At 35.3% G+C, this 13,906-nt stretch overlaps 1 protein-coding gene across 1 annotated transcript in view; it reads left to right on the top strand.

Moving 5' to 3' along the window:
• Positions 1–13,906, top strand: part of MALRD1 (MAM and LDL receptor class A domain containing 1) — a 283,122-nt gene that overhangs the window by 142,844 nt on the left and 126,372 nt on the right. The window contains exons 27-28 of the mRNA XM_035319205.1: positions 3,086–3,331; positions 6,967–7,124. Of these exons, the coding sequence (XP_035175096.1) occupies positions 3,086–3,331; positions 6,967–7,124 (404 nt within the window). The remainder of the gene's footprint in view (positions 1–3,085; positions 3,332–6,966; positions 7,125–13,906) is intronic.

Genomic DNA, 13,906 nt, shown 5'->3' with positions numbered 1-13,906 from the left:
GAATGATAAGGAGACCACCGTGATCTACACTCTTTCGCTTCACGACTCTCTTACGTTCTTACAAGCAGTCACGCCGGCACCCCGCCGTCCTCTCCCTCTCTCCCCCCCTCCCTTTGGAATTACCTCTTTGAGGAAAGAAACTTTTCTTGACAGAGTTAGAAGTTTACATGAGACAGAGTTAGAAGTTTACATGAATAACACATGCAGATGCTTTCTTAATATAAATGTATTTTCCATAATTTATTGCTGTTCTGCTTCAATGCTACAATGTAAATACCATGTTATCTTTATTACTATTCTAAACCTTTTAAAGTTAATTGATGTAGAAGATTAGCCATACTCTATTTTTGCTAGTAGGATTATTTTCTCTCTTGATGTTTGCAGGAGTAATTTTTTCTCACAATCTAAGAGAAACACCTTTATAATTAAAGGTTATTATTGATTGCCCTAATTAAGTATTTTAAAATACAGATGTTCCATCTATTAATTTTACTCAGGTCATTTAAAACAAGGGGATAATTGACCGATGCAGCAGTTTTCCTCTTTTGTATAAATTCTCAATATGGAGGTTATTGATCTGAAAGACACTAAGAGATCCTTTGAGTCCATTACAGTCTAGTGTGTTGAAGTAATTAGTACATAGGGGAAAAAGCCTACATGCTAATAATTTTTAATAATTTTTAAGAAATTTTAAAATTTCTTTTCTTAAGAAGTTTTAAAAACTTTTTCAGATGAAAAGGTTACTGAGCCTTAGGTAGAAGTCCCTTTCAATTAACTGTCTCTATTACACCCACAATAATCTATATACTGTTTGCATTCTTTGGGTTGAGAATAAAAGGAGAGAGGAAAGGAAGAGAGCTCCAAAAAACTTTTCTTACAGTTGTTCCCTGCCCGGTTATAAAGTCTTAGAAACACAGTATTTAAACAGAAAACATACAAACATACTGTGGAAGTACATCCAGAAACAAGTCACGTTACAGGCTCAGTTAGACAGTGTAATATCATTCATTACACATGCTTGAATAGAGTCATTCATGCCAGGATTCAAGATAGATTTGTCTTTTGCCTCAACTAACAAAGAGTTCCACTTTTCAACTCCACTTTTTTTTTCAGCAAGAAATTGGAAGCAATGCTATAAAGGGACCTCAAAATGCAATAGGTATTGCAATTATTGATCATGATGGGAAAGGGTTTCCAAGGATGGACTTCCAAGAATGGACTACATCGTAAAATTTAAATTCCTTATTTGAAGAAAATAAATTTAAAAGTTTAAATTATTAGGGCAATTACATAAAAAGAATGTAAGGGTTATAACTAGCTCCTAAAAATTGATGCCATCTGAATTAGGCAGAGATTTAATAACAAATTTATATCTTTCTTTTGGGGAACAACACATATAATTGAAATTCTGAATATTGCTTCCCTCAAAATGTTTGTGGTATGCACTGCCTTCCAAACGAATATCAACTGAATAGAGGTGATTGCCAGATATCCCTCCTAATAGCTTTTCTCTGCAGTTTCCATTTACTACTAGATTGTTAGAGAGGATAGGTTTCTGATGTACTTCAACTGTTTTGCAAGTTGCAATAACTAAACCTTGACTTTTCGTATTGATATGATGAATGCATTCTTTTGGATAGGGTTATTTTCATACATTTTGTTTAATAAAAACCACATTGGTGCTTCCATAAACTTGTAACAATGAACCCCATACTGGTCTTTTTATTCTACTCAGAGCCTACCCATTTTCCATGCCTCTAGCTGTGGAAACCCTTGCCTAATCTTCTTCACTCTTCCAAGTACATATCAGAGCTTTATTCTGGCTTCCACCCCTCTGTTAAGGGTTTTTCCTTCCTTCTTTGAGCAACTGTTAAAACTCATTTTATTTCTTAAAGCATGTCTATTAGGAGAATTTATTTATTTATTTATTTATTTTTAAAAGTGGGTGTAATCCTTGTTTGTACATCTGGTGATTCAAGTCTTGTTTTTAACTTACCCAAAGCATGCAGCAAAGGGGTGTGACAATTCTCTTTCACTTAGTTTGGGTCATTTGCAATTTACACTCTGGCCTAAAGAGAGTCTTAGAGATGAAGGCTGCCAACACTCCAGCTGAATACACCATCTCTTATTTTCTTTTTGTTAATGAACCTGTTGCTTTGGACCCATAATAAAGCCCAGCTGTAGCTGAATTTCATTTAGGTCTATCAGATCCTCCTTTATATTAAGATAGTGGTACTAGAAATATATTTTTAACCCCATGTGATTTTTACCACCAGTTAACTCAAATTCTGCCTTTCATACATGTGCATGTTATCTTATTATATCTGTGAGCTAACATAGTGTCAGTTCTATTTGTAAATCAAATTCTGTTTGTGCATTTATTTCTGGCAGAGCACAATGGAAAATGAGAATGGGGAGTCCTTTTCAGAATTTTGTGTTTGTCTTCATTCCTGGTTAGAGAACATACTGTAGGTGTTGCTTTTTATCCAGAAACCTGCAGAAACTTATCTGAAATGAAAACTTAAAGCTTGGAAATGGATCCTGTGAAGTTAGTCCTCCAGTGTTGAAGCTGTACAATAGCAGAATTATTCTTAAATAATGCCAGGACTACTGCACAAAAAGGACAACATCACCCCATTGAACTCATTTGCAAAAGAAAAATGCATTAAAAGGCAAACCTCTGTAGTTAAAATATAAAAGCTTTTTCTTCCAAATTGGGGCTGCTAAACTAAGCTCAATTTTTCCGCTAACATAGAACATTTAATCCTACACCATGAAAGGAGAATGTCAGCAATTAAGTCAGACGAGAAAGCTTTGTTAGTGAAGGAATGCCTGGCTGGAACTTGCCCTCAAAGGCTTTACAAGGAAAACAGTCATTTATTTAGGCAATCTCTTGACAACATACAAAAGAAATAAACTGATAATGGATTGGCACTTCAGGGGAACCAAAGGCTTTTAATAAAACTGCTCTGGACCACCCTCCTCCTCCTAAATATCAAGCTCTCTGTGATGTAACCTTCCAGTAACCTTGCTGGGATTCATGGCAGTGCGATTCACCAGGATACCCCCATTCTTCTCTTTTCAGGCTCCTGCTCACATGGCTATTGGCAATGTCAGAACGGCAAGTGTTACAGACCAGAACAAAGCTGTGATTTTGAAGACAACTGCGGGGATAATACAGATGAGAGTGAATGCGGCACTTCCTGCACCTTTGAGAATGGCAGATGTGGCTGGCAAAATTCCCTGGCAGACAATTTTGACTGGGTGCTGGGGGTCGGCTCACCTCAAAGTCTAAGACCTCCCAGGGACCACACGCTTGGAAATAGAACTGGTATGTTGTCAGTTCACAAATGAGTTGTAATTGTTTTCATAGATCTTCTCATACCTCCTTTCAGAGGCAACAGGGGGGTTCTACATGTCTAATTAGGGTGTCATTTTTAATAAATGGCATGTTTAACAGTATCCAAGTATTAATTACTGTTGTCAAATGACTTTAGGTTTAAAAAAAAAAAAAAAAAAATGATTCTCAATTGTTTCTTCTTAAAGTATTTCTTTATGAGTACAGCAAGATAATTTGTTCAGAGAGGTATTCGGTCTGGCTGCAGCCTGCAAGGGTGCAGTAGCTCAGATATGAGCTACTGGGTCCCACTCCTCCAGAGCTCATTTCCAGGAAGCTCCAGTTCCTGTCAGAGTGTATAATGCTGTTCTGAACATAAGAAAAACAAGCAAACAAACAAACAATCTGGTATACAATATTTAGCATACTGTGTATTAGTACTTCTGAGTGACAACAAAATTACTTATAATAGAGAGGTGTTTTTTAAAGGGTAATAATACATTTTAATTTCTCCTCGAGAATTAATTAAAGAGGACACGTGAATGCTTTTTTACCTTAGGAAAATCCTTTATTCTCCTTAGTCATGTCTAGCGTGACCTGATGAGAGATGGAAAATGGCTATTTAGGAATTAAGAAATCGTTCTGAAATTTTAAAGGTACCCACAGTGTCTATTTATAGGCCAATTTGGTTCAATTTTTTTAAAAAATACATTTAAATAAACACATTTCTCTTATAGGCAACAGTGCAGCTCCTTGGCTAGTTCTGGCAAAGCAGCCTCTTCTCATTCTTGCTACAGGCTCCATGCCTTCTTGCTGTGCCTTTGAAGTTCCCATAGCCCAGGCAGAGTTGTTACTGAAGCTGGGCTCAGACCTGATCTTAATATGAAATATGCCACAGCAGGGTTGGATGAAGGTGTAGGATGTCTATTTAGCAGTTGTTGAATATTTACATGAATTCCTCTGAAGGACAAAATTAAATAAAACCAAGGATATGTAGGGACTGTCTTTTATTTATCTTTAAAAATATCCGGTTCTGGCACACCACAGATTTATGCATGTCTCCACAGTACGGAAAGGACATTAAACTGTTGGAGAGTGTCCAGAGGAGGGTGACAAAGATGGTGAAGGGCCTAGAAGGGAAGACTTATGAGGAGCAGCTGAGGTCACTGGGCCTGTTCAGCCTGGAGAAGAGGAAGCTGAGGGGGGACCTCATCGCGGTCTACAACTTCCTCACAGGGGGGAGTGGGGAGGCAGAAGACCTTTTCTCCATAAACACCAGTGATAGGACCTGCAGGAACGAGGTTAAGCTGAGGCAGGGGAAGTTTAGGCTTGACGTCAGGAGGAGATTTTTCACTGAGAGGGTGGTTGTGCACTGGAACAGGCTCCCCAGTGGAGTAGTCACTTCACTGAGCCTGTCTGGATTCAAGAAGAGATTGGACTGTGCACTAAGTCACATGGTCTAAACTTTTGGGTAGAGCTGTGTGGTGCCAGGAGTTGGACTTGATGATCCTTATGAGTCCCTTCCAACTTGGGATATTCTATGATTCTATGATGTCTGTGTTGTATATATTGAATTGGCTCTAAAAAAAAAGATTTTTTTTTTGTCTTGATATCATGCTCTTAAACATCATAGAATCATATCATAGAATGGCTTGGGTTGGAAGGGTCCTTAAAGATCATCTAATTCCAATCCCCTTGCCATGTGCAGGGATGCCACCCAGTAAATCAGGTTTTCCAGGGCACCATCCAACCTGGTCTTGAACATCTCCAGGAATGGGAAATCCACAACGTCTCTGGGCAACCTGTTCCAGAGCCTCACCACCCTCTGAGTAAAGAATTTCCTCCTAACCTCTAATCTAAATCTCCCCTGTTTTAGTTTAAAACCATTTCCCCTTGTCATTGTCTGCCTGAGCAAAAAGTCGCTCTCCATTTTTTTTACAAGCCACCTTTAAGTACTAAAAAGCTGCAATAACGTCACGCTGAAGCAGAATTCATTTCACTTTTGACAGCTTTACTGTGGCCAAAAGTTTAAAGGTGACAGTTGTATTGTTAGAACTGATAGCTCTTAATAAATGTGTTCATCATGAGAGAAACAAAACAAAATTCAGTTCAATTGTTAAAATTTTCTCTTATGGGATAGAGACTGAATTATTCAGGGATCCTTCTGGTCCTCGTACAAAGAAAGAGGGATTTCAGCCCTTACTTCCAAAACCACAGTTCTTGAGCTTGCACCTAGCAATTGCTTATTTCTTACTCCCCTAATTAGTGCCTCAGTTTTCAAGATTAAATTGTTGAGAATTTACTTAGAATTAGAATTATCCCACTCTCATTGGAATTAAGTGACTTTCAATTACCTCCTAGCCAAGCTTGGCTAGCCATGACCAGTTGGCAGGACAACCAGCCCACAACTCTGCTCCCAGTCTTCAGATCCCAAGACCTTTCAAAGCATACTACATCTCAAGTCTGCCCCTCACTCAAGTTTCCTTCCAAAGAAGACTGGTAATTTTTAATTTGCTTGCATGTTTCCCTCTAAACAGAAATAATTTTCCTAGTATGAAATAGGTGTTAATATGAACATCGACATGTGAAGCACTAGATCCATCCTAGCCAAATCTTCCTAGAAAACATCAACACCATGTTAAGGTGTGCTTTTGATATCTCATGGTGTTTATGTACATGGCTGTTTTTAACACCCAAAACAGCACATGTGGAAAAAAATAAATTTGCATTTGTGTTTTCTAAGTATATTTTAAAATAAAATATTTATCTCAAAGATGTCACTATGCTTGTCAAGACTATGCTTGGCCCCAGGGATGAAGCAATGTTCTCATGCCCTAATATTATGGCAAACATCTATAGACATAAGTGACCTAGAGAAGTGTCAAAGTTAGAACGAACCTTTTTTACTCCATGGGGCTTTTATCTCTAATTCATATACAAAATTCAGTTGATGTGCAGTTATAATTTGTCAGTGTGCTGATTATACAATGGTTATGTTATGTGAACTATACATTTGTTATTCGCACAAAGGAAAAAAATAATGTGGAAACTTGCAGTATTTATTATACTTCTGATTAAAATAGGAATGGAAAACTCAAGGAGCATATCAGTTTCAGAATATATTAACTGTAAACATCTGGTTTTGCAACTTCCTCTGACTAAATAATTTAAATCTGAGTTAATATTCATACAATAATGAGTACAGGTGGCCAAAAGTAATGGGAATCCTTAGGGATACCTAATGATTTATAAGTATATGATTTTTTTTTCTATGTCTTGACTTGCTATTTTGAAGGTTATCTTTCAGAAAGAAATAATCCTGAAGTTTATCACTGTGTGGGCATTATATGATGTACTGTCAAAATAGTAACTAGTGCTGTTGAACAAGGAGATACAATCAAGGTAGCTGGGAAACATGGAACTATTCTCTGTTCCCAGCTTAATTCTGATATAACAAGTATACAGGGGAAATTATTGGGTAATTCTTTAATCTAGGTAGAGGTTCACTAGCACAGCATGTATTTGGGAACCATTTCATATCTCTCTGCATTTGTATTGCTAAATTTTGGTCATGGAATCTAATTTGAAAATCAAAAACAATTTTTCAGGAATACATAATTTCATTTCAGGAAAATTCCTATATCTTGAGGCCACTGCAATAGGGCTTAAAGATGAAAAAGCCCATGTGAAGAGTTCCAGATTGAAAGAGTCAAGCGGGAGCTGTGTGATGAGCTTCTGGTACTTTAAGTCATCAAAAGCCACAGGATATATTCAGGTTCTGATTAAGGTAATCAAAAATTTGTCTTCTTTTGAATACCTGGTATCTGTTAAGATGTATGTGCTTCAGCAGAGTAGTTTGGCTCTGTTAGAGTGGCTTGTAGACTGAAAGAGCTCACACTGCTTGTGTCTCCCAGGCACCCCTTAGTGCAGCTGGTTGTTTGTTTGTTTGTTTGTTTGTTGCTATTCCAGTCTCTTAAAAATGCTCTTGCCATTTCTCTTCCAAAATATGTTTCTCTGAAAAGCCACAGAAAAACTTTTTAAAATTCTTTCCATTTTCCCTTTTCACATATAGTACCTTTCTCTCTGACACTCTCCATGTCAGAGCTATTTTATTATTTTGCTGTCATATGTATCGGCAGCTACATGTTTGCAACCCTATAATTCTGATAGAACAATAACCAACAAAAAATAGCAACCAACACAAAGTAGGAAGAAAATGCAGAAGTATGCATGTATTAAATTATGTGTCTTTTTATGTAGACAGGCACAGAATATATAATTGGTTTTCTTTAGAAATGTAATTTTATTCTCTAATTGTGGGATGACATAACACATGAAAGAAAGCAAAAGCTATTTAAAATTATTCAGTTACAAATAAAAACTGGTACCTTTGAAAATTGGCCATGCTGTTTGTTGCATGTTCAAGAAAAAACACTAAATGCTTGTAAAAGTAAGTTTTAAACTATTTTAATCTTTTTTATTGTGAATAAAATACAGAAATTTATTATCAATGTAGCAAATGTGTATATTTCAACTCCCTGTGCATGCTGTATCACCATGGGGCATCTAAATAGTATTCCAGTACAATGGCCAAATATTCCAATTTTAGATGCAACAGAAACTTTTAAAAATGAGTTTGTATATTTGTGCTTACCTGTATCTGTACAGGAAATGCTCATTATCCAAGTTCAAATCAATGGTGCCACAACCTTCTATTTGCCACAACCTTCTCTTTTGTGTCTCTAATAAAGTCTTGGGATATAAATTGTTTTGGTGAACTGCATTGATTTTTTCTGTTTGATTTCCAATTAACATATTGACTACCTTAACTTTTATGTATTATATAAAATTTTCTAGAACATGATCTGTAATATTTCCTTTCTCTCTTGGTTTTGGGAATAATTTTGTTTTCTGTTTCTTTAATGCTTATTATGAGACAATGACCCTAATACTACTGTCTTAGTAAGCTTTTCAGACGTGATTTTAATATTTACAGTTATCCCTGTGTCCATTGAGCTTAAAGGGAGTTAAAAGACAACGTAAATGGAAGATGTTTGAATAAGGATTTAGTATAGTTACTTGTTTTATTTATTTATTTATTTTAATGCAGGCAAGAATTCTAAATGGAGTTAGAAGACATTATTCTCATTAGTACTGCATCCTAGATAGTTTCACAGATCAGCCTAGTTTACCCATTTTATTGTTTATAAAGATTTGCATGTCAGTACTCTAATCAGAGTTTCTATTTTACAGTGTCTTTAAGAATAGAATAAGTTTTAATTGACCAATACGTAGTCATGGGAAATCGTACTGAAGGTTCTCCTGCCATACTAATGTAACTACCATACTAATATATCTCCATCAAACTTGACTTGAAGTTAAGTTAATGTAAGAGGAAGCAGATCTATTGATCTGCTGTGATTAGCTGAAAAGACAAGGGAGAGGAGATGACCTCCAAATTTGCTATCTCATGTTTCACAGATTAGCAAACTGTCTCTAACTAGTCATCGCTTCAACCATAAGAATCATACCATAAAATTATTGAATGGCTCAAGTTGGAAAGGACCTTAAAGATCATCTAGTTCTAACCAGGATCATGTAGTCCAGGTAGATGACTAAAGTTGAAGTGAGAGAGAACACCATGCACACCAATGTCACAATAATAAACAACATGATTGTACTGAGGCAGAATGAGGAAGAAATTTCTCCTCCTTCTGAATATCACAGTGGAAGAAAAATGGCAACCAATGGGTAAAAAAAACTACTTTGTTTGTTTGTTTATTTGTTTGAAATCTTAATTAAAGTATGTAACCATTGATGACTTCTCTTAATATTAGTGTTGATTGATTACTTTCAGGAAGCTTAAGAGTAGTATTATATATAATAGTAGTATTACTAAAGCAGATTATGATATAACCAATAAAACTGCAGGATCATGAAGAGGATAGTATATGCGAGCATACACTTTTCTGTTGAGGCTTGTAATTAGAAAAAAAAATCAATTTCTAAGGGAATTTGTCTGCAGTTAATATATTTTTCCCTCATGTTGTACTATATATTCTTAATACAAACTTCTCTGTATGTGGAATAATAAACCAATCAAAATGATGGGCAGTTGAACTGGTTGAAAAAAAATGCAATATGCTTCAAATAAAAACCCTCACCATGTATGCAAATAGATGTTGACATTATAGCTATTTATGGAGGCTGTAAAATCCAGAGACTGCAATATCTATCACCATCCATCTAAACTGAAATTACAAAATGTTTAACTGCAGTGCAAAAACTCACCAGGCAAATAAAATATTAGCAGAACTGATCTGGACGTTACTAGTCAAAACTTTTCTACTGCAAGTAATATTCTGAGATATTCCTACTATACTTCGTGGCAGTTGCAAGAGAATACAGTATATTGTAAGAGATATTTTGAAGCAAAAGTACGGTAAAAAAAGTTCATAGTGTGTCTGTTTTAGTGGTGATGGTGGGGTTTGTATTCAGAACTCTTATACTGACTCACAGACAGGAGTAAACTGTAATTTTGAAACACTCTAAAGAGTCGAGCAAAAATTTTTAAGTGAAAGAAAAGACAGATGTTTTATTTTTATGCTGATTTGAAGATTTATTTGCTAATCCCACTTATGTTGTTTCTGTTATTGAAAAAGGAAAAAAAAAAAAGAAGAAGAAGAAAAGAGGAAATTTTAGGTATCACAGCAGGAAAGGAACAACAATCACAGGATAAAAACATTTGTTGAAGATAATTTTTTGAGGATGAATGATAATTCACCCTTTGTATAGAAAAAAAAATAAAAAGATTATTTAGGTTTTTATACAGTTAGGGAGATCTCTTACAAGGATTTTAAAGAAATGTCTGAATATGCAGACGTATGCAGATTTATAAAGAAGGTGAAATTAACCATTAGTAACTTCTTGCACTGAAAGTGACAAGGCCAATATACACAGGATCTCTTTAGGAAGCTCCAGTGGACCTTACTGAGGCGTTTGTCATTGTGAATTAATTCCATCCAGTTACAAATGAGCAAAGACATAATGATATTCAGGGCAAAAGTCCTGGCAAACTCACAGCAAGTGAAGCAGAGCTCCACTGGCATCACCAAGGTGACAGACCAAGCAGTCTGATGCACCAAACAGCTGGAGCTATCAGTCCTTCTCCAGCTGCTCACAGGCTGGTGGAGCACAGACCCCATCATCTGGTTGCTGCAGCTTCTCAGCAAAAGCAGGAAGCTGCCACAGTTGTTTCCTTAATATTGTTATTGTATTTAGCTTGTCTAAGGTGGAAAGGAGAGGAGAGAGCTACAGCTGTAGAAATGTATAGCTAGCAGTTATCACAGCTCAGCTGTAAGTGACTCGGGGTGTTTTTTGTAAGTCCCTGATTATTTTTAGTGAAGCAGCCTACTGTCCTGAGTTTTCAATAGGAGAACATGCAGTAGAGATGCTGCAAATGCCCACTAATTTCTTCTGGACTTTTGTATTTCTAGGATAAAGTAGTTTAAAATGATTTTTTTACAAATCAATATCATTGACTTTACTTACTTCTTTGGGAAGTCACTCAAGAATAAAGTCTGAGGAAACAACTTACTCTGCCTCATAGCTCAAAATAGTCTATTTCTGCATTGATTCTTCTCACTGGCTGCGTGAAAAACAATCAAGTCCTCACATTAATATAGAAGTTATAGATTTCATTGGGTTCGTGTTACCTTCAGAGCAGATTATCTGACTTCCATGTAGGTAGGGGAAGAAACTTTCCAGTTTCAAAGATTTGCGTGAAGGTTTTACTTTAGGGTCTGCTGAAATCCAAAGCATACTCCAGACAATGTAGAAAAAGTACAGATTTTTCACTTACCCTTCTAGACCTAATAAACTTTCTAGAGAAGTTTCTTTATCTTATGCAAAAGATAAAGTTTTCTAGTATTTTTTTAATGTTCAGTGGTTTATATTTATCTTTGCTTGTGTCCTAGTGTGTTGTTTAAAATAGTTTTTCTTTATTAAATCCAGGAAAATAGGTATTCAGCAGAATCTTGTTTGACTTAACATCATGGTGTAGTGGCCTTTATTTAATGATACAGCTGCCAAAACGCAACAATTTAAAATTCTTTACTCTCATTGTTGATCTGTTAATTGTTATTAAAAATTGTATTTGAGTTGCTAAAATGTGTGATCTGAGGAAGCACTAATAAGTGAGAGTAAGAAAGAACTAACCTAGTCCCAGAAGCTTTAAAGGAAATCAGTGGTGCTACTGTGAATCCAGTATTACTTGCCAAGAAGAAGAAGAAGAAAAAAAAAAAAAAAAAAAAAAAAAAGATTAACTTTTATGGTAGCTTTACTTCCAAGTGCAAGATAATTTTACATTTACATGTGAATGCAGAATCTAGTAACAGCACTATTAACAGCACTTTCCACCTTTTTAGACTTTGATTCAGATAGGGTTGTTGCTGGATTGAATTTGACCCCATTAAATAAGGATATGTCCAAGTAAATTGAGACTGGATCAGTGATTAAATAGGAATGAGTCAGTTTTCAGTGGAAGCATCATTTCTTAAAAAAAAAATTTAATTTAGAATGGCTAGACAAATATGCACAACCCTAGATAGGCCAGATGCCATTCAGTACATTTTATATTCTTGGATTATTGTGAAGTCATTTCAGTCTTCTTACCTGTAAATTATTGAAAATAATATATATGTATATATTATATTGTAATAATATCTAATCACTGTATTCTTTTACTAAAACCAAATGTAAGCATTCTTTCCAAAAAGGTTGGTGAGCCGGAATAGTACATTTGGATATGCTTGAAGAAGAAATATATATATATTCTGAAGAAGGATTAAAGAATCACCCTTATATTTTGGAATCTTGCTTATGAATACAAGCAGTTCATCAGAGCATTTGTAATTTAAAATCATGATGTTTCTAGAAAGGCATATAAGAGAAATTGTCTGTATGTGAACTATTTAGTATTTTTTTGTTGTTGTTCAAATTCTTTGAGAATTTGACTTTTATCTCCCTGGGAGGTAATGATGATGAGTAGTAAAGGTTTAGTGTGGCTAAGGGCACATCTCCTGTCATGCAGGGCAGTGCTGTATTACAGAACTTAGCAGTATGACAGATTTAGACAGCACGATGGATACTGAATAATCAAAGTAACATAACAATACCCTGTGATATTACACTCAGAATAATAAGCCCTGCCTCTCTGAGTGAAATATGCTGTTTTCTATTCCAGCCTGGCACCGTATTACACAATATGACAGAGATGAAAAATGCACTTTCAGTCTCTTCCACACTGCATAGCTCTCCGCTGTTTTTTCATTCAACTGATCCCTTAAATTGGAGATCTCTGCAAGTGGTTTACTTTATTGAGTTGTGGGCTCATAATCTCAAAGAGTGGTAGTGGTTACATTGATGCTTTTTTTTTTTTTTTTTTTTCTTTCTTTCTTTTTTTAGCGTATAAGGCTTTGAAGTACATTGGGAATCTCTGCAAGTCACACTTTTGTTCTTTTTCTAACACCTTGCAGTGCAGGCATTCAACAGTGAAAGTCGTGATTTAAGCATACCTCGGAAAAAGACTTTTAAGGGTCATAGAGCTGCTATCTAATGATTTTTACTGAAGTAACAGACATCAAAATTAGATCTTTTTATATAGCAGCTGTGAAAAAAAAAATATGAAAAGAAATGGGTTTTTTTTTTTTTTTTTCTAAATGATTATGTGTAGCTTTGAGCTCTGAGCTGTTTCTTTCGATTTCTTCTTCTAAATGGGAAAATTTTGAAATTGAATTAGCATATATTTTCTTTAATATACATACATATAATGCAGTGTAACCTGTTGCCTGCTGATACCTTTTAGAAAGCATATAGCATTGTCAGACCTGAAATCCCAAGACAGTATCTCATTTTCCTGATGAACAGCTCTACTTGGAAAAACAACCAACCCAAAACAACAACACAAAAATAAATAATAAAAAACAAGCATTTGCAAGAATTCAGTTTAACATCAGAAAAGGTGGAAAATCTTCCTTTTTTCATTTATCCTTTCTTATCTCTTTTCATATCGTAAGATACCTTGGTCTTTGACTAAGAAAATTATTCCTGTTGTGAAACAAACTGAACTGAACTGTTGTTAAGTTAGCAAAACTTCCGCAAGAACTGAGGTAACACTGATGCTCATTGCAGAACATTGATTTGTTTCCAGTTTTACCCTCCTTTAATACAACTTCCATTTTTAATTCACTGTTTGTTTTTACTGTCTTGGAGTTGTTTTAGTTTCTGGTAGTCTTTGATCTTTCTCAGGCCTGTAGTATCAAGCTGTAGTGTGCTTAAAATTACTTTGATGTATCAATAAAAGGTCTTAGCATGAAAATAATTATTTTTGTGGTTACAGAAATCTTTTCTCTTTCTGGCCTTCAGCTTCCAACTCACAGTATCTTCAGGAACAGAAAGAAATAAAGAAAAGAAGGAAAAGAAAGAGAGAAAGAAAGAGCGAGAAAGGGATAGAGAAAAGGAAGAAGGAAAGGAAAGGAAAGGAAAGGAAAGGAAAGGAAAGGAAAGGAA

The sequence above is a fragment of the Oxyura jamaicensis genome, chromosome 2 (genome assembly GCF_011077185.1).
Source record: "Oxyura jamaicensis isolate SHBP4307 breed ruddy duck chromosome 2, BPBGC_Ojam_1.0, whole genome shotgun sequence".
In the NCBI taxonomy this organism is placed as follows: Eukaryota; Metazoa; Chordata; class Aves; order Anseriformes; family Anatidae; genus Oxyura; species Oxyura jamaicensis.
This window is presented reverse-complemented; position numbering and strand designations above follow the sequence as displayed.